The sequence below is a fragment of the Hippocampus guttulatus genome, chromosome 21 (genome assembly GCF_054856545.1).
Source record: "Hippocampus guttulatus isolate MCC_2025c chromosome 21, RoL_Hgut_1.0, whole genome shotgun sequence".
Classification (NCBI taxonomy): domain Eukaryota; kingdom Metazoa; phylum Chordata; class Actinopteri; order Syngnathiformes; family Syngnathidae; genus Hippocampus; species Hippocampus guttulatus.
Genome location: NC_141281.1, coordinates 7,423,512 through 7,442,829, shown reverse-complemented (window position 1 = coordinate 7,442,829; position 19,318 = coordinate 7,423,512). Strand labels below are relative to the sequence as shown.

The 19,318-nt window shown below is 45.3% G+C and overlaps 2 protein-coding genes across 3 annotated transcripts; one reads left to right on the top strand and one right to left on the bottom strand.

Annotated features, from left to right (window-relative positions):
• Positions 1–167: 167 nt before the first annotated feature.
• On the bottom strand, positions 168–10,772 carry ankha (ANKH inorganic pyrophosphate transport regulator a). Its single transcript, XM_086101289.1, has 12 exons — positions 10,178–10,772; positions 6,538–6,754; positions 6,303–6,421; positions 5,793–5,876; positions 5,258–5,428; positions 5,050–5,184; positions 3,543–3,635; positions 3,377–3,469; positions 1,593–1,722; positions 1,110–1,233; positions 939–1,038; positions 168–830 (listed from the first exon to the last, which is right to left on the bottom strand). The coding sequence occupies exons 1-12, from the start codon at positions 10,568–10,570 to the stop codon at positions 693–695; spliced, it is 1,797 nt and encodes a 598-aa protein (XP_085957415.1). The 5' UTR covers positions 10,571–10,772; the 3' UTR covers positions 168–692.
• Positions 10,773–11,699: 927 nt separating this feature from the next.
• myca (MYC proto-oncogene, bHLH transcription factor a) lies at positions 11,700–17,000 on the top strand. Of its 2 annotated transcripts, none has more exons than XM_086101291.1 (4): positions 11,700–13,010; positions 13,832–14,578; positions 15,334–15,573; positions 16,219–17,000. In XM_086101291.1, exons 2-4 carry the CDS (start codon positions 13,855–13,857, stop codon positions 16,575–16,577), a joined length of 1,323 nt encoding a protein of 440 aa, XP_085957417.1. In that variant the 5' UTR covers positions 11,700–13,010; positions 13,832–13,854; the 3' UTR covers positions 16,578–17,000. The 2 variants fall into 2 exon arrangements, with proteins under 2 accessions (XP_085957417.1, XP_085957416.1); XM_086101290.1 differs by lacking the exon at positions 11,700–13,010 and adding an exon at positions 13,021–13,729.
• Positions 17,001–19,318: the final 2,318 nt, after the last annotated feature.

Sequence of the window (19,318 nt, the reverse complement as noted above, 5' to 3'; positions counted from 1 at the left end):
TACTTTAAAAAAAAAAAAAAAAAAAGCTCAGAATATTGTTCAGCTCGACCTGTCGACAACACTAACAATTGTGTACATTTGAACCGGCAGTACTAACATGATCACGGCTTATCAGCAAATGGCGGGAGCTCGCCTTTAAACCTCCATCTGAAAACATGAGACGATAATAATAATAATAAAGCAATGTATTTGCCAAATAAGAATGTCTGTACAGTATATACAGCACATGAAGATGATGATGATTGGCCAAACAGAAGCAGGTCTTGGAAGTGAATGCGTGGTGATGATGATGAAGGAGAGGGATTCCCGACCCCTCGGTTCTGTCCAATATCCACTGTAGAAAACGATGGTCTGTACAGCACTTTTGATGTCAAAACACAATTGCACAACCCAGCAAAAAGTCCCACGACTTGTGCGGATTTCAAATGTTGAAGCACGTTGCCTTTGTCCCCTTGCCGTCGTCTCATTTGTCATTCCTTTGTTTACCGGTAAACACCAAGGAAGCCATGACGCTATGTACACTCGTTGGATCAACGCTCCGATGGCTTTCTTTACAGTGCGCGTCATCACGGAGATGGGGAGGGCGCCGTTGGGAGAATTCCTCCTTTCTCCCTCGTCTTCCCTCCCGCAGGAAGAAAAATAAAAACAAACAAAAACAAAAATAAACTTCGGGAAAAAAAACGTCCTCGGACTCACTCTTGCCCTTCGTCGTCCTCGTTGCCCTCGTCGAGCTCCTCGGCGGCGTCTGTCGGCGATCGCGAGCGCACCTCGCTCATGGGGGCCGAGTCCTCGGCCTCCACCACCAGCTCGTTGGACAGCTCGCTGTGACGCTGGTCATAACGCAAACAATGTCAGTTAGCGGGTCGTGGGGGGGAACTATATTGAAAACAAACCTAACAATAGCGCCGTGTGTGTAAATGAACCACAACAAGGCTCACCTGTTGTCGGTAAACATAGCAGGCTGCTATGGCGACCATTGTGGACTCGCCGATGAAGCCGGCCAGCAGGGAGCCCACCCCCAGGGTGGCCCCGTGAACCCTGCGACACGCAAACAATCAGCACGGAAAGCGTGGTGGCAGCGGCGGCGGCCGCAAGCGGACGTTACGTACCCCATGTAGGGCAGCACCACCAGGCTGGTGATGAGGACGACGATGCGCAGCACCGAGCTGGGTGCCAACACAAACGTCTTCTTCAGCGTCATCAGCCAGCCCGTTAGGTGGGCCCGGACCGTCACTGCGCACGCAGTAAAAGTGGCGTTAGCCAGCAATAGCTGTTGAGTAATCTTTTGACATATTCAACTATAGCCAGCACGTATAAAAAGTCGACACGCCCCTGTTCAAAGGCCAGGTTTTTGTGAGGTTGGAAAAAAAAACGGGACCAACAAAAATTGTTTGGGTTTATTCTGAGGCATTTTTAAACTACCCTATAAATCTGTCCGTTGTTTTTGGGTCCCCTCTGTCAAATCTTTCACTGCCATTCAATTGAGCTTTGGAACAATTATCTCTCGATCTCACTCGTTTCTTGGTGACAACTGTCGGGTTGAACAAGGGGGCGTGTCGACCTGTTGGGTCCACTGCAAATGGTTTGTTGACCTGGTAGCGGGAAGAAGGAGAAAATGCGAAGGGGCACCACACAGAGCATAGCGAAGGGGTACTCGACGCCGATGATGTCCACCAGGATCTTCTCGGAGACGTGCGGGCTCCAGAAGACCACGAAGCAAAGCTGTACACACGCGCAAAATTGCATAACTCAACATCTGCAGTTTTTGCGTCTCATCTGCTTCCTTGATTGACTCGATCGTCTTGACAGTTGGCCTTTAAGATGATACAAAACAGGAGGTGAACAAAAGAATTGTGACAGGCCTTGCGTTATCAAATCACCCGCCCTTTTTCTCTAATACTGCCTTACGCACACAAAAGAAAATACCGGAAGCTGCGGCATATTTTCCCAAAATTTGGCTCACAGTTTATTCCCGTGAAACAAAACCATAAACGTGAAAGGAGAAAAGCTTGAGGTGTGACGGCCGGCAAAGTGTTTGGGTCCTCACAGTCTGAGCATTATTTCGGCCAGCAGGCGGCGGAGACGAGACGCCAGTCAGTGCTTGACGGCGGCGGCTTTTCTAAAAGGAGGCTTCGGATTTGTCGTGAACAAGTCGCTGCATGCGGAAAGGCACATACATGCCTCATAAGTGTTGTGTTGTGTTATTTTTGTTATTTTGACTTCAAAATGGCGTCGCGAGAGTGGCTGCCTTTCCAGCAGCTCCTATATTTTGTTGTTCTACTTATAACTTTGCTGCTGTGAATTGGGAATTTCTCCATTGCGAGACTAATAAAGGTTTTCTTATCTTTTCTTATAAGCAAGGGGTTGGGGGGGGGGGTGTTTCTCTTACTTAACTTATTGAGCTAAGCGTAAACATGAACCATAACTCATTCAGTACCAGCCAATTCTGGACCAAGTCTGAAAAAGACGTTTAAATACGTCTTTGGGAGTGAATGAGTTAAAAGACACAAAGCAAAAAAACAAGATGTCGGATCTGGAGAGTGTGCTTGTTCTCACCAAACTCACCAGCAGCTTTTGAGCTTTTGGAATGTGTCACGTGCTAGGTTTTGTGGATAATGGGGCATATTCATATAGCGGGCGCAACCCGACACCTCCAGCCAGAGAACCCGACAAACATCCGGGCAGGACGTGTGAGCGGACGGGCCGCCCGCTTCCTGGATGCTTTTCACATGACGAAGGGTAGACACGTTGACCTCGTCGCCCGGTGTTTGCTGAGTTCAGGCCTGCCGCAGCTCCTTTTGGCCACTCGGCACTTTTGGGGGCTCGAGCGAAGTCCAGATCGTATGAGTCGGTGCCCGCTTGTGTCTGGAGACGTCAAGTTGGCTTGCACCGTCTTGTTTACACTGAATTGCCCCATCTGAGCCGCTGACATTGACATCAAGTCAGCACTAAAGTTGTCAGACGACCCGAGCAACCCTTCTCCCGCTGCTTTGTGTTGACGGCATTTAATTCACTGGATTTTGTGTGTGTGTGTGTGCGAGAAATGCAGCTCTCAAGAGTGACTGGGTTTGGTGCTGGGCTCAATTGAGGACGGTTGGGCCTTAACGGAGGCCATCCTCGACCACTCGCGTGTTTTTTGAGGAAGTCAGTTTGTGGTGTCAAATCTGAATTTTGAGTACGATTTCTTCATCTACTTCTCTCTTTTTATTTTATTTTTTAAACGTAGTTCCCCATTTAATATGAGAGGTACAAGCGCAGTACAGAACACATACTACAGACAAGCATCTTAAAAATCAATTTACGTAAGCATGAAATCCGGAGGCCGCGCCTCTGGCAATATGCGACTGTCGCGATTCTGCGGCGGAATGAATCTTACCGTGAGCGAGAGGGCCAGACAGCAGAATGTAAACTTTTTAATATGCGACTTTGTCACGGGTGTGCCGGCGTTCAGCTTGTTGCTGGGGTTGTTCTGCCGAGGGATGACAAGGACATGTGAGCACAGACATCCTCCGGTCACCGTGTTGGTGTAAAGTGCGGCGTACCTTGTCGAAGGCGGGATACACGGCTCGCAGTTCGGTTAACCAGCCGTAGGGCATGTGACCCACGGGGTATGTCGCCGTCAGCACGGCCACTGCCTGCCAAGAAAAGACGACGCAGTGTCGCCCGTGAGCAGGCTTGGAAAGCACTGGCATTATGTGATCACTGAGAACCTGTACAATACTGTCATGGAGATACAAAAAATAATAATAATACTTGCGCTACTCCTGCCAGTAACTTGAGTAAGATGCAATAATAATAGTCATTTTTCCTGGAAGAATATATGCCCATATGGTTTTATTATCTGTCGCCGTGTGTTGCTCCACCGTTTGTGTTCAAAATGTTGAAAACGGCAACTGTCAGCGCTAACTGTTAGCGTGTCAGTGGCGTTTTGCATTGCTTGTTAGCATTGAGCTTTGCGGAATTAAGTTGTTTCAAGGTGTCGTCATTCTCTCTGATGTTTCTTGGGGCAAAAAACAGCATGTAACGCCGTGGTCTCTATACGGCCTATTTTCCCATATTGCGGTGAGGTGTGTAACCCATGCGCCGGGGTTAACAGAGCTCGAGTGTATTGTCATTAGCCCGCTTGCTGAAATGACAATAGGAATTGCGGCTGCATACAATATGCGAGTTGTTGTTGCTGTTATTGTGACGTGCGGGCGAGAGATGAGAGGCGGGCCAGGTAGGAATGTGTTGCCGCTCACTTCCAGGCCATTCCGGCAAATAGCTTTGTGGTGCGCTTTTGGCCACACGCTTGCCAGAAAGCTCCGGAGGAAGTTTGTTGCCGTACGCGCGCGGAGGCTTGAGTTATCGCCGCCGCCAAGCTTCACCTTTCAAGTCAGGCGTACTCGAAAATACACTTTTCTATCAAATTCGTTGAGACAAAAGCTGAATCAAAATGCACAAAGGCTTTTTTTTTAACTTGTGAGGGGACAAAAATAAAGCAGTCACTCTCAATGGGAAATCGTTGCAGAACCTGAAACACAAGTAAGACTATTCCCAATGGGTTTTTACTGAAGCGTAATTAACTTTAGGTACGTCCGACAACACTTTTTTTTTTCAGTCCGATATCAGTACAAACTGTTCCTTCTTGAATGCCACGAGTACTTATGTTGCGTAAAATTTCAATTAAGATGAATCCATTTATTATTTGTACCGCTTATCCTCACTCGGGTCACGGGTGTCGTGGAGCCTAGCCTAGCTGTCTTCGCTAACAGATAATTAAAGACATTCCTGTCTTTCTGACGCACACAATGACTCGCCAATGTGCCAAACCGCTGCAGTGTAGCAAGGAAGATTTACTCAATGTCATTTGGGGGGGCTTTAAGTATCCTGTGCTTAGTATTGACCCAATAATGAGACCTGCTATCGGTACTCGGCATCACTAATTGTTGTTTTGGTAAAAGCTGCTGTTCATCAAATGAGTGGGTTGGCCAACTGGATTGATTGAAAGAAAGAAATTCCAAACTTCTGAACATTTGTTGGGGAAAAAAAGGAAAGGAGCGCCAGCACCTCCGTAGCTTCAGTGGTCCCCTTGAGGTCTCTGGACACGAAGAGGTTGACAATGGGCCGGCTGATGCGCTGGGTTGCCAGGATGAGCGCCAGCGGCCACCAGAAGCTCAGCATCTTCTTGACGGTGGCGTCACCCTGCCGAAAAAACAAAAAAACAAACAAACATCAAAACTCGGCCTTCACTTTCTCGCCTTCCTCCGAAACTTACCCCGACATCTGGGCCACTGGAGTCCGGGATGGTGTCGTGGATGTTGCAGTAGTAGCCCAGGCCCACGATGCTGAAGCGGACCAAGGCGCCCATGTAGAGCGAGAGGATGGGGATGAGGAGGGGCTCCACGCACTCCAGGTTACTGTGCAGCAGGATGGCCACAAAGACGATCTGAAGCAAATCGCACGGCAGTCAACCACACGCGCCCCAAAAATGGTTGCAGCCTTCCCACTGGCACACTTTCAGTCTTGCCATTACGCCACTTCTTATCTCTGAGGTCATTGCAGAGAATTGACCAAAGAAGCCACAAGACGGCAGCAAAGTGCTTCTCTTCCGTGAGACACGGCTATGGCCTGATTAAATCAAGCTCCTCCCCTCACTTGAGATTACCTTCTTGGCGCCAAAGCAATACTTATACATTAGACAGGGGTTTGGCCTTAACACACAAATGAAGACTGGGTTCGTTGCTCAGCAAATAATGAAAGATACCTTCCCAAAAAATGTTTGAAAAATTCTGCAAAGAAATGTTTTATACCTGTGCCACGACGTCCGAGATGGAGGCGGAGCCCACGATGACGCTGAACTTATGCTTGAGTAGGATGCCGGCGTGAATCCACGCCTGGACGCACAACAAACGCACGTTTTACAACCAATCCCGACTTGTGACGCTGCTACATTGGCTCCCTCTAGTGGCACACAAAGGAATCGCTCAAACCGCTGAATTTTCTTGATACTGGCTTTTTTTTCAGTTGTATTGAACTTTAAAAGTACCGTTTTTACATGCAGTTGTTTACATGCAATGCATTTTAATAGAATTTTTTTTTTCAGTACAGTTTTGTATTTTTTTTTAACATTCAAACTATGCGGAATAGTTGCTTATAACAATAAGCGATCACTGTTTTGATACCAATACTAGTATAGGTGTCAAACTGCCAAAGAGGACTTACTCCATGTCAGATTGGTACTCACCCGTCCTTAATAATAAATCGATTTTGGGGTGAAAGATTTTTTTTTTTGGAGACGGTAGTTGTAAAAACGCATTCACCATCGCGTCCAGTAGAGGGAAAGCGGCCAAGTAGAGGAAAGCCTTCCGAGTTTTGTGGCCCACAGACTCGTCCACATGGTGGAGCTTGTTAATGATGTAGTAGCCCAGGTCCGTGTAGGCTAGAGCGTGAAAAACAAATCAGTCATCAGTCACAGTAACGAGTGGCTCGGATGCCTCGTAGCGTTTTTTTTTTTTCGGTCAGCGCGAATGCGTGTGTGTTTTTGAGCAAACCAACCTATCAAGATGTGCAGCACGAAGGCGATGGCGCCTGCCGCCGCCATGCACAGGACAGCTTTCTGGCGGTCGCGCTTGCTGTTGACGAAGACCAGGCCCACGTTCTTGAAGTCGCTCATGGGGCCCGTGAAGAACTTCATGAGCGAGTAGGCCAGCCCGTAGCTGGCCAGCATCTCTACCGCGTCCTCCTTGACCGTGGCGATGCCCCTGTTGAGCGCCTGCACCGTCACGAACAAGACGTCACACTTTCGATAGCTTTGGGATCCAATCGCATCCGGGAAGGGGCTTGGGGGACACCGCTTAACAACAATTTGCAGGACATTAATTCTTGTAGTTTGTTTTATTGTTTATTGAGCATATATAGTATACACAATAACAGGTTGACAAAAGTCAAACAAAAATTATGTAAGGAAAATTAGAAAGCAGATAAAAGAAGAAAACACACATCATCACGGTTGTATGCTCAAAGGAGTAGGAAGAAGTAAGTAACTTATCTAGTCCTACCCCTTATTTTGTAGCAATTTGATTTGATCATTTTTCAAAACAAAGAAGAAAAAAAAAATCTACATATCATCGAATGCTTTTACCCTTATGTATACTATACTATTCTATTTATACACCTTTTGGTTTGTATATATATAGTTATTCTTTCTCCTTTTGTATTTCAATTTTCTGATATTCATTATAATTTTCATTTCTTGAATACAATTGATAAGTTGATCAAATCCAAAACAAGAGCAAACGGTTGTCTTACTATATTTTATAAGTATATCAAATTTATCTTTTTAATTCTGATTCATGTAGTTTTTTTGTACTAATCTTTTGAATTGGTTTTTGAACTCCTCCAACGATTTGCTCATTTTCAGGTCCGTTTCAAGCTTGTTCCACAGGTTGACACCTTTACTGATACACACCTTTGTTTGATGTTTGTTCTTGTTCTGGATTTTTTGTATTAATTTGTACCCCTTAGATGATAACAGCTCTCTCTAATTTCAAAAAGCTGCTGGATATTTTGGCAGAGGAGATTGTTATGTACTTTATACATTAATTGGGTAATCTTGAAGTCAACCAAGTCGTAGAATTTCATTGTGTTTAATTTGATGAATATTGGATTTGTGGGTTCTATATATTTAGACCTATTGATTATTCTGATTGCTTTTTTTTGTAGTTTTAAAACAGGGAGTGTGTTTGTTTTACAAGCTTTTCCCCATATTTCTACACAGTAGGTCATATATGGGAGTAATAATGAGTAATATAATGTATACAAGGAGCTCTTACTCAACACATCCTTCGTTTTGTGGAGTATCCCGATAGTTTTGGATATTTTTTTTTATTATGTTATCTATGTGTGGCTTCCAGGATAGTTTTGTATCTATTACTAGTCCAAGAAACCTATTTTCATAGACTCGTTCTATTTCAATTGAATTTATCTTTATTTTAACTTGGTCTTTGATTGGTCTCGTGCCAAAGACAACTAACTTAGTTTTTGTTAGTTTATTTCTGTCGAACCAGTTTTTTAATTTTGTCAATTCATTTTCCACAATTTTCAGGAGTTGTTTCATATTTTTTCCAGAGCAGTAAAAGGTTGTGTCATCGGCAAATAGGACGGATTTGAGTTGATTTGATACCCTACAGATATCCTTTATATATAAAATGAATAGTTTTGGTCCAATCACTGACCCCTGAGGCACTCCATGGATAATCCTCAGTAGATTGGATTTTTTGTTTTTGAACTGCACATACTGATATCTGTTTTCTAAATAACTTTCAATCCATTTATATGCTGTGCCTCTGATGCCATATCTCTCTAATTTATTCAATAATATAGTATGGTCTATAGTATCAAAAGCTTTTTTTAGATCAAGAAAAATCCCGACCGTGTATTCTTTATTATCTATATTAGTAGCTATTGCTTCCACAAACTCCATTGCTGCCATTAAGGTGGTCCGTTTTTCTCTGAAGCCATATTGATTTTCACTTAATAGCATGTATTTACATATGAAGTTGTCAAGTCTGCGAGAAAATAATTTTTCTAATATTTTTGAAAATTGTGATAACAGTGATATTGGTCTATAATTTGTAAAGAATTGTCTTTCCCCACTTTTAAAAATTGGAATGACTTTGGCTGTTTTCATTTTTGATGGAAAAATACCGTCTTTAAATGACAGCTTGCATATATATGTAAAGGGTCGCACTACAAATTCTATAATCTGTTTTACTATTGACATATCAATATTAAAACAGTCAGTTGACTTTTTACTTTGATATGTTTTTACAATATTTAATATTTCATTTTGAGTCACAGCAGTAAGAAACATTGTGGAAGGATTTTTTTCTATGTATTTATCTATTTCAAAAGAATTTATTGGATCAGGAATTTGTTTTGCTAAGTTACTGCCGATATTAACAAAATATTCATTAAATTCATTTGCTATTTCTGCAGTTTCCTCAATAATGCTATTTTTGTCTTTCATAAAATACTCCGGATAATCTACTTTATTAGAGTTATTTCTAATTACATGATTTAAGATTTTCCAAATTTCTTGAGTGTTGCTTTTGTTTTGTTCTAATAATGCGTGAAAATGGTCTCTCTTGCTAGTTCTTATAATGTTTACTAATTTGTTTTTATACGTCTTATATTTTGTTTCAGCTTCTTTAGTTCTGGATTTTAGAAACGATTTGTATAGATTGTTTTTCTTTTTACATGCATTTTCTATGCCTTTTGTTATCCATGGCTTACTTTGTTCATTTGACTTTAATTACTGGGAAATGTTTTTCGTATAGGGAGGTTATGGTAGTCTAACAATCTAAAACTGATCAACTGTCTTTATGCTAGAAAATTTGACAATTTTATTCCAATTTATTTCCTCAAAAAAAATAGGTATTAAATACATTATAATTACATTCTTGTAGGTATGTTGGATGTATGTTTAAAAATAAGGCTTTTTTTAAATTGAAATGATTACTCTTTTCTCTCGTTAAAAAAAGAACCAAAAGAATTTGCCTTTATTCTCAAAGTGACCTTTAAAAAAAAAAGCCACGTTTTTTTCCCCTCCTGAATTTAGGAGTACATGCGGAAGTTGGATTATTTATTTATTTGGGAGGGAGCGTTGAGAAAATGTTTCCCCCAGGACGCCAAGTTTGAGAACCTTGAAGTAAAGATAAGGAACTGGTGGCCTAGACCGAGGACTCCCTCCCCTCACAGCTGCCCTTTCCCTTTTTGCACAAGCCCCGACTGTGCTATTTATACCAGCAAAACTGAAGCATTACATAAGCTTAATCCCTACCTACATCTCTCTCTCCTTCTTCTTGCTCACTCCCTGAGTCTTTTTCTCGGGGAGGGGCAGGTAAGACAATGCCCCTCAAACCTGCCCGCCCCCCCCACACACACACACACACACAAACAAGCATCTCCACACGTCACCGCCTAATTACTGACTATATACAGAGATGTATATAGAAAGTGGGAGTAGGCTAGCATTTAGGAGTGCCGTTGACAACGTCGTTTGCCATTTTCTGGCGTCAAGTAGCAACCCGTGCATCGTTAGCATTAGCCGCCGATGCTAACAAGCAGCTTCCTGCCTCCCGGAGAGAGGAAGGCGGAGGTCGGGGGGGGGGGGGGGGGGCGCGTTCTCGCTTACCTGTTCGCCGAGGTCGATGGCAACATTGGTGATCGCAAGAGGCACCAAGAAGCGAAGAAGCGGCCAGTAAGGGCTTAGGGACGGGAACTCCACCATAGTAGAAGCCGGGTTGACAGCGCTGCAACGGGCATCTGCCTCGCTCTCGGGGTTGGTGGAGCTCTTCTGCCGCTGCTGCGGCTGCGGCGGGGGGGGGGGGGGGGGGGGGTCGAGGGGCGGGAGGCGAACGAAGCCGCTGGAAAGCAGGCGAAGCACCCGGGAGTCCCGCGGCGTGCAGCCGACGAGGCGCTCCGGCTGCGGCGGCGGCGTCACAACGGTGTGTCGGTGAGTCCGAGCGAAGCAGGCGAAGGTCGGCGGAAGGCTGTGAGCGCGCGCATCTTCCTCCTCGCGAATCATCACCCGGGCGGGGGGAGGAGGAGGAAGGGGACAGAGGGAGGTGACATCTCACTGCACGCAGCTTGAGCGAGGAGGACCTTCAACCCACTTGCACAAACACGCACGCCCGTGGAAAGCCGTTAGAACATGCCAGCTTCGTGTACGAGTGAGCAGCACTATCAACAATTTTGTTTTGACACCACTGCATGACAGTTATGCATATCAGCCGCCAGGGCCTTTGTGATATATTCTGGGCCCCCATCGTGAATCATGAAGCCCCCCCCCCCTACTTCCATGATGCTATTTTATTGGGCATATCATCTTATCATCCCAATATCTATCGGGCAATTTGCATCCAACAGAAATTAAAAAAACATCACGTGGGGTTCCCCAAGGGTCAATTCTTGGTCAATTGTTAATTAATCTCTGAGTAGTATGCGTGCATTTATGCCCACGTCTCCTGATCACCTATGTTGGCAAATGTCTACTAGTCTATGATAATGTTTCAATTTGCATGTTTTTCCTGTTTTCAATTTGAAAAGCTCTGAACTTTTAGGTTTGTGAAGCCCTTGCCTGTTTTCTACTTGTTTGTAACCGCTACAAAGAGCACCAATGATAATCTTCTGTATGGTGATATTATTGTGAGTGGCATGTCTTTGTCTTTCACACCGATGGAACCCAAAAAAGGCAATAAAGAGAGAAAGTTATGTTAAGGTCATCCGAGAACAATGTCTTCTGATCCCGGCTTCTCAAGCCTGCGCACAAAATTGCAAAGTGGACACAAGTGTGACCAAAATAAATGCTTACTAATCCAAAAAGTGAGCGCTTTTGTGCCAAATATTCCCCGTTGTGTAACTGACAACCTTGACTTATGCCCTGTGACCGGGCATATGCTGCTCAGTGTAAACACCCGAGCGTATTATATGCTGAAGCACGCACAAAAAAAAAAATTGGGCTATTTTGACAAATGTATGCCAAATATGCCTTCTCATGTGCAGACTTCTACCTTGTTTCTTTCCCCGTGACTTGTAACAACGTGGCTTTTTCGGCTGTGTGCGTGTGTGTGTGTGTAAGAGAGACGGTACAATATGTGTTTACAAAAATTCTTCAATCCCGTTTTTTGGGAGGGTGGGGCGGGGTGTGTGAAGAATTGTTTTTGCCCGTGACTGCAGCCTGAGAGCACTGGCACAGTCATTGGTGACTTTTACGAGCCTTTGCTTCTCTTCACAGCTCTTAAGAAAAGTTAAGTAAATTCAGCTGTTTGCACAGCAGTGTGGAAAGTTTTGAAGTAAACACAGCCAGGCGGAGTTGCCTTTAAGGCAAATAAATTCCACTAATTACCTCGGTTTGCTTTCAGATCACCTTGCATACATGCAAAACAAATAGCTCACCCGACACAATATTCGATACACACTTGCGCAAGCAAATGAATTTACTGCTCTATTATGATTGTGACAATTGTTTTTTAAAATATTTTTACTTTAAAAACTATACTAGAAAATTTGAAATATTAAAAATGTTTTTTCTCAGTAGGTGGCACAGTGGTCGTCTGGTGAGAACATCCGCCTCAGGTCGAGGGTTTGAATCCGGGCTTCGGCCTTCCTGTGTGGAGTTTGTGTGTCTGCGTGGGTTTTCTCCTGGTACTCTGGTTTCCTCTCCCACCCCCACCCTCCAAATAAATGCATAGTAGGTCCAATAGATGTGAGTATAAATCTGAAGGGTTGCGTCAATGTGTGCCCTGTGATTGGCTGGCAACCGGTTCGAAGTCCTTCCTTGGGTTGTGCTGTCCCTCCCAATTAGAGAATTCTAAGTAATAAAAAACGGCTACATTAAAGCAAGCCCAGTCAGTTAAGCGTTTTAGATGATGATGGATGACATCTAGTGGCAGCTCGAGACACACTTCGTTGAAGCCTTCCCCTTTTTACAATACACTACTACTGTTCGTCCTCAAGCAACGAAGAACATTTTCTTGGAGAAAATCGCTCAGTGACTCTTTCAATGCATTGAGACACTTGAGCATAGTTTCATTCATTTACGTAAACTTGTTCATCGGGAATATATTTTTAATTATAGTATCTCAAATGTTTAAGAAAAAAGGAAGGCAGCAACGATGGTCTGAAGGAAAAAAGGAAGAAAAGAGTAAAGGAGACAAGGATGGAGGAGGGAAGAGGATATATGATGGAAGGATAAAAGGAAGACACGTGGTATGGGGGGGGGCGAGGTACAGAATAATGGAATCCTTGAATTACGCACTTGTTGCAGTAGCAGGCAGATGACGCCAGGGGGTGCTCCAAGCCCGACAAATCTTTCTGTTTTGGATTGGAAGCGTCAACTCGCTGTGTTCCAGAACTGCGACACTTTGCACGGCCAATTTGCTTATATGACTTTGTCCCTGCTGTTGATTAGCGACATTCCGCCTGTCTTGGAGCCGAGGTCGGGCGAAATCGACGTCTTTTCCGAGGTAACACTTCCATTTCTGCACCGGCATTTTGTCCCGTGTGCACCTGTTTCGCCTGTAAATGCTCGGTCTAAAAGCAAGCTATGTGTGTGTGGTTTTTTTTTTTTTTTTTTGGTGCAAGAATAACGTTTCGTGATTTACTAACAAAGTTGTGTGCAATATTAACAACTGTGGCTGCCCAATAAATCAAACGATATCACTTTTCACGCTGCATTAATATGACTTGCAAGCCCCCAGTCAATGGAGCCGCCGTTCTACTACGGCCACGCCCATTTCTTTTTGCTGCTTGTACCTGACGCACTACGTAATATAGTACCCCGAAAAAGCTTAATAAAAAGTCAGATTTTCACGTCGAAATTTATGTTGAGCTTCCCGTAGGGGTCGGACATCGAAGTGAAGTGAACATCGAATTCTCTATTTCGAGGTACGTTTTTCGTATGTGGAGGAGGCGAGGTGGGTGGCCAGGCGAGGAGGCGGGTGAATAAAGCGGGTAGTGACGCGGCTACTTTATAACCCTCCGTGCTGCGGAGCTCTGCTGTGATTCTCGAAGTGACTTAATCCACTCGGAGCTCGTAAGGCTTCGGCCGGCCGGCTCATTCGCTGCAACGCCGCCGTCGCCACACATGCGTTTTAACCCGGCCTCGCCGATTTCATGTCCACGGAGGACGCTCAAGGACTATTTTTTACCTTGTTTGTTTTACGACTTGTCGAAAGCACGACAGGTAAGCTGGGAAGGCTGAAGTGGACACCTGCTGCTGCTCGTGTCGTCCCGTTCTACCTTCCCCCCCCGGCTTGAATTAACCTCCATGTTGTCGGCCGCCTAGCTTCCCCACGGCGCCCCTCCAACATGCCGCTCAGCTCGGCTCTGCTGAGTCGGAACTACGACTACGACTACGACTCCCTCCAGCCTTACTTCTACTACGACCACTCGGAGGAGGACTTTTACCCGCAGCAGCCGCAACCCCCGGCGCCCAGTGAGGACATCTGGAAGAAGTTCGAGCTTCTCCCCACACCGCCGCTGTCGCCCAGCCGTCGGCCGTCACTCACCGGCTTGCCCTACCCGTCTACTGCCGACCAGCTGGAGATGCTCAGCGAGTTCCTGGGCGACGACGCCGTCAACCAGAGCATCATCTGCCACGCCGACTACTCGCAGACCTTCCTCCAGTCCATCATCATCCAGGACTGCATGTGGAGCGGCTTCTCGGCCGCAGCTAAGCTCAAGAAAGTGGTGTCGGAGCAGCTGGCATCGCTGCACGCCACCCGGAGGCACTCGTCCTCCTCCTCCTCCAACGCCGCCGCCGCCAGCCCTGCAACCGCCGCCCCCTTGGCGGATGTTTCCCCTGCGTCTGCCACCTCAGAATCCGTTTCGACGGGACCCGCTGCCGCGGCCGCCTGGAGGCTAAACAGCAGCTACCTGCAGGACCTCAATACGGCGGCGTCCGATTGCATCGACCCGTCGATGGTCTTCCCCTACCCGGTGGCCGAGACCCCCAAGCAGGGCGAGCCACCCAGTCAGCACTTGGGGCTGGACACGCCGCCCAACAGTGGGAGCAGCAGTAGCAGCGACTCTGGTAGGAAATCATTGGCATCCTCGTTGTCTGGTTACCAAACTGAGGGTCGTGGGCCATTTCTAGTGGGTCTTGTCTCTCTGTTTTACTCATTTTAGTCCAACTGCTCCTCAAGTTTGATGCCATTTTGCCATATATTCCCTTGTTAATGGTAATGGTCGCTTTCTCATATACAGCAGAGGTGCAACAGTTGATCTGTTTTTCAAACGCAAACACAATGCCTATTGCGGACCAAATTGCGGTAGTTCCTCAGACTTAATTGTTGTTCCAGCAACTAAAAAGCACATGCCGATGGATCTATTCAATGCTGTGGACCCCGCCCCAAATATTCTTGGATGTCTCCAAAGCACTACCGCCACACAGCGGGAGTCTGCATAAATATTTCACACACTTAGCTAGAGACAACAAAGAGCACCGGTTTTCAGTTTGGGTTGTTTTTGTAGCTTTTTAAATGTGAAAGCTCTTTGTTGAACGGAGCAACAGTGTCCCGTCACAAATACAAATATCTCAGGTGGAAAAGTTTGGGGACGATCAGATTTAATTATTTGATTTTATGTATATTTTTGATTGTATTTAAAAATTATTTTTCAGCCTATTGTATGTTCAGTTTTTAATGAATAAATATCCATGTGAAATGTTTTTAAATGTCAGGTTTTTGTCAATATCTTGAAATATTTAATATCATCCAGTCGGGAGTTTGGTGCCTTGCTTAAGGGTGCGTTGATTTTAAGTGTGATGTATGTTTGTCTTTGTTGCAGAAGAAGATGAGGATGAGGAGGATGATGAGGCGGCGGAAGTTGATTACGGCGAAGAGGCGGAGGATGAGGAGGAGATCGACGTGGTGACGGTGGAGAAGCGGCAAGCGGTGAAGCGTTGCGACTGGTCGTGCGGAGGCCCCGCCGGCCCCCTGGTGCTCAAACGCTGCCAGGTCTCCACCCAGCAGCACAACTACGCCGCGCACCCGGCGGGCAAGAGGCTCAAGATGGAAGGTGGCGCAGGTGGGCTCACTTGGAAATGTCCCATGCCATTTAATTGGACGAAACTTGCACAATTGACGCTTGGCGCCCCAGTAGAATTTGATGTTAGGTCGGCCTGCGAGTCAAGTGAAAACAAAATGGAGCAATTAATACTCTCGCATATGGGCAAGGAGAGCCATCTCGTTCAAACGGATATCTGCTCACGGGAAATGTGATTTTTGTTCCATTGCCTTCGACTCAATTCCCCAAATTGGCCAGCATCTGCGGGGTTCGACATGAATGGTTGCCTGATGGCCCTTTGGCTTGTACGGTGCTGTCTCGAGCCACCACACACATAGCTTACAGAGCTGGCCCGACCGGGCCAACAGAAATGTTGTCATTTCGTCATATTATTTATGATGAAATCAACACACTTGCTCATTCGACTTGAGAGAAATATCTTCAGTCTTAAACAGTATCAAGATGCAAAATAATCACTGATATTTATAGAAGATGAATATTTGGCGCCAGTACCGTTTGTCACAGGGCCGCCATATCGTGTCTCAACGGGGCACCAAAAGGCCACTCCTCCAATAGGCGCAATGTTGGACCTTGATCTCTCTCTCTCTCTCTCTCTGTCTTCCGTCCTTCCAATGTCTGTCCCCCCCCCCCCCCTTCGCCCCTCAGCGTGCGGAGGCGTCAGCCAGAGCCGCGTGCTGAAGCAGATCACTGGCAACCGCAAGTGCTCCAGCCCGCGCTCCAGCCCGTCGGACTCGGAGGAGCACGACAAGCGTCGGACTCACAACGTGCTGGAGCGCCAGCGTCGCAACGAGCTCAAGCTGAGCTTCCTGGCGCTGCGTGACCAGATACCCGACGTGGCCAACAACCACAAGGCGGCCAAGGTGCTGATCCTCCAGAAGGCGGCCGAGTGCGTCCGAGGCATGCAGGCCGACGAGCGCCGCCTACTGTCGCTCAAGGAGCAGCTGAGGCGGCGAGGGCAGCTCCTCGCGCACAAACTCTCCGCGTTGCGCCACCACCCCGCTTAAGCGGTGCTCGCCGCCGCCGTCGTCTTTATTCGTTTGTTTGTTTGTTTGTTTTTTTTAATGCAGGCTGTACTGTACAGTTGTTTGCATGCAGATGCAGAGGGGAAAAAAAAGATGTTTGGAATCTGCTTTGATTTCAATGTTAAAACTGCCTCAATTGAAGTTATTGGTGGGTTCAAATATTTAAAGTTTATTTTTATTAAGAAAATATCAGGAAAAATGCGGCCCTACGGTTTTATAGCAAGGGGCCCAAATTAAAATACGATTTTTTTATGTTTTTGTACATATTAATATTTCCTAAGAAAATGTATTTTTGGATCTCAATTGTCTGGATGTTCAGACCCTGTTTTTTTTTTTGTTTTTTTTTTTTGTATTCTGCTCTTAGATTCCCTTTTTGACATATAAAACCAACAATGTTTCTTCCAATGATTTTCAGCCTGTTTTCTTGCCACGCGTCAACATTCACAACATGGCAAGAGCAACAAAATCGTCCGCTATGCCACATGGACAATTTTGCCAACACTTTCAAACTGAACATGCACTTTCATAACTGCTGTGAAATCAACTGTTTGTTTGTTTTTAAATAGGTGATGGATAGTTGAAACCGAGGAATGTAAATGTTTGCAATTTTTGAAGACACAATCCAATCTCTCCGTTATGAGGGTGATTGATCATGAAGATGAAGTAAAACTACTCTGTCATTAAAAAAAAGGGCAATCAAAATGAGTCCACCCCCCCCCCCCCCGCCCCCGAACAAAAAACACATTTCGTTTATGACCAACTGTTTAGCAAACCACATAGATTGCTTAGTCTCCATTAGCCACGTACAGCACATCGTTAGTCACTTGTTGTTAGGCAGAGTTCCTGCAGGCTCCGTTGTAACTCATCCGTTGTCCAAAGAAATCTGTCATTGTTTGGATTTATTCCATTATCTTTCCTGGTCGAAAATGTACAACATGTAATTAATACACATTCATTGGCGAACAAAAAAAATTGTATTATATACAAACACATATAGGCAAGTTATGGCAACAATCACACAATATTAAGCACATTTTTCATCGAACGCATTTTCATTTGTGTGAATGCAGAGTTGAGGTCACTGAATTGTCTGCTGTTATTTGTCAAAGGCCGAAAAGTTGAGAAAGAAGAGGCGCCGGCGCCTGCTTCACGCTGCTGCCTCGGTGTGACGTCACGTCCACCGCCCCGCCCCCTCGACGTTTGCAGCGCAGGGTGGATTCACGTGCAAGTCAGGTGGAGATTGTTTTTGTCCCGAAACAGCCCCGGAAGGAGAAGGACTTCATGTGGCACGGTGGCAGTATGTTATCGAAGACAAGCGGATGGATGGTAAGAGTGCTCTAAAGATTTTATTTCATGGAGGACTTGGTCATGTCACGTGTAAGGGATTTAATGGATTCAATAACGTTCTTGACACCTTGACTCGTGGAATTCGAAAATGTTGTGTTGTATTTTTGTGCTCCCGCGTGAGCCACGCTGCAGGACCGCTTTGGTGTCACACATGACACATTTTAAATCAGTTGGCATCGCAAGACATGTCGGCGTGCGATTGTAGAGCCGATTTGTAGCCGATTCAAGTACGAATTATTGATCACGATGAAAGGTTGACGGCGTGGCCGGCAGAACAAGATTTGTATTGGTGGTTTTGTTGTGTTGTGTGCATGCTAAATCCTCCCTGCTTTATGTCGTGTTGTGCTGCTGGCCTTGCAATGTGATTTCGTCTCTTTGAGCACAGTGTGTCGTTTGAGCACAAAAGTCCGCTTGACATGAACGATGGGAATCGCACAACAAGAGTATTAACGCGAAAATAAGTCTGAAATTGACATTTTATACCAAAATAGCCTGACTTGGATGTCTTTCCGGGCTTGGGTCCTTGAGGCTTTTTTTTTTTTGTGGGTCGACTTATGATAGACACGTGACCAAATGTCATGTTTCTACGTGTAACTGGATTTGGGGGCTGAAATGGCAGCTTCAAACAAAAGTGGCTTAAACGGTGTCTTTTCAGGCATGGTTTTAAAAAGTACTCTGAGGTTTGGTGATCGGCAGGAACCTAGTTCATAACCCGACAAAAAAAGAGTCAGAACAGACCCACTTTTTTGGCACTGTATTTCCTTTTCCTGTGAATATTTCAATGTGTCTTCCAGATGTGCCTTGTGTGTGATTTTCCTGGCCAGGATGGATGACGCAGCCCCTCCAGTCATCTTTTTCACACTCGATGGGGATGCCGACACAAGTTTGTTGTTTCATTCCTTTCACATTTATTCTTGATCCATGTCCGTGGTTGTGGCGCGACTGAGAAATTTGGGCCATTGATGAAATATGATGCGTGTGTGTCACTCGTTTCAGTCATCGGGTTCATCGCAAGTGAAGCCACTGAATGAATGATGTCACCAGCTGGCCGTGGGCTTTTTTTTTTTTTTTTAGCCTCGACTAAAACTGGAATGAGGTCACATGAGGTGTCACTTTAATCTGAATCTTTTTTTTTTTTTTGCCATCATGATTTTAACACTCAAAGTGGAGTCTCTCTTTGTAGACAGATTTTTATTTTTAAATAGTAAAAAAAAAAGGTTTGAACATCTCGAAACTAATTGTGGGGTTAGTAGATGTTACACTAAAATGAATCTGGATCGAATCCAGTTTTTACATTATACAGAGACTGTAAAATATAATTTAGAGGTTTTGTTGTTATCCCCCCACCCCAAAAAAAAGCAACAAATATTTTTCCT

Excerpts from the sequence above, each read along its gene's own strand:
- ankha (XM_086101289.1), bottom strand. The coding sequence starts at position 10,570 with ATGATTCGCGAGGAGGAAGATGCGCGCGCTCACAGCCTTCCGCCGACC. Across the intron at positions 5,185-5,257 it reads CCAGTGGCCCAGATGTCGGG|GGTGACGCCACCGTCAAGAA; the intron begins GTAAGTTTCGGA and ends TTTTTTCGGCAG. Across the intron at positions 1,723-3,376 it reads GTCTGGCCCTCTCGCTCACG|CTTTGCTTCGTGGTCTTCTG; the intron begins GTAAGATTCATT and ends GCGTGTGTACAG.
- myca (XM_086101290.1), top strand. The coding sequence starts at position 13,660 with ATGTCCACGGAGGACGCTCAAGGACTATTTTTTACCTTGTTTGTTTTA. Across the intron at positions 13,730-13,831 it reads ACTTGTCGAAAGCACGACAG|CTTCCCCACGGCGCCCCTCC; the intron begins GTAAGCTGGGAA and ends TCGGCCGCCTAG. Across the intron at positions 15,574-16,218 it reads CAAGATGGAAGGTGGCGCAG|CGTGCGGAGGCGTCAGCCAG; the intron begins GTGGGCTCACTT and ends TTCGCCCCTCAG.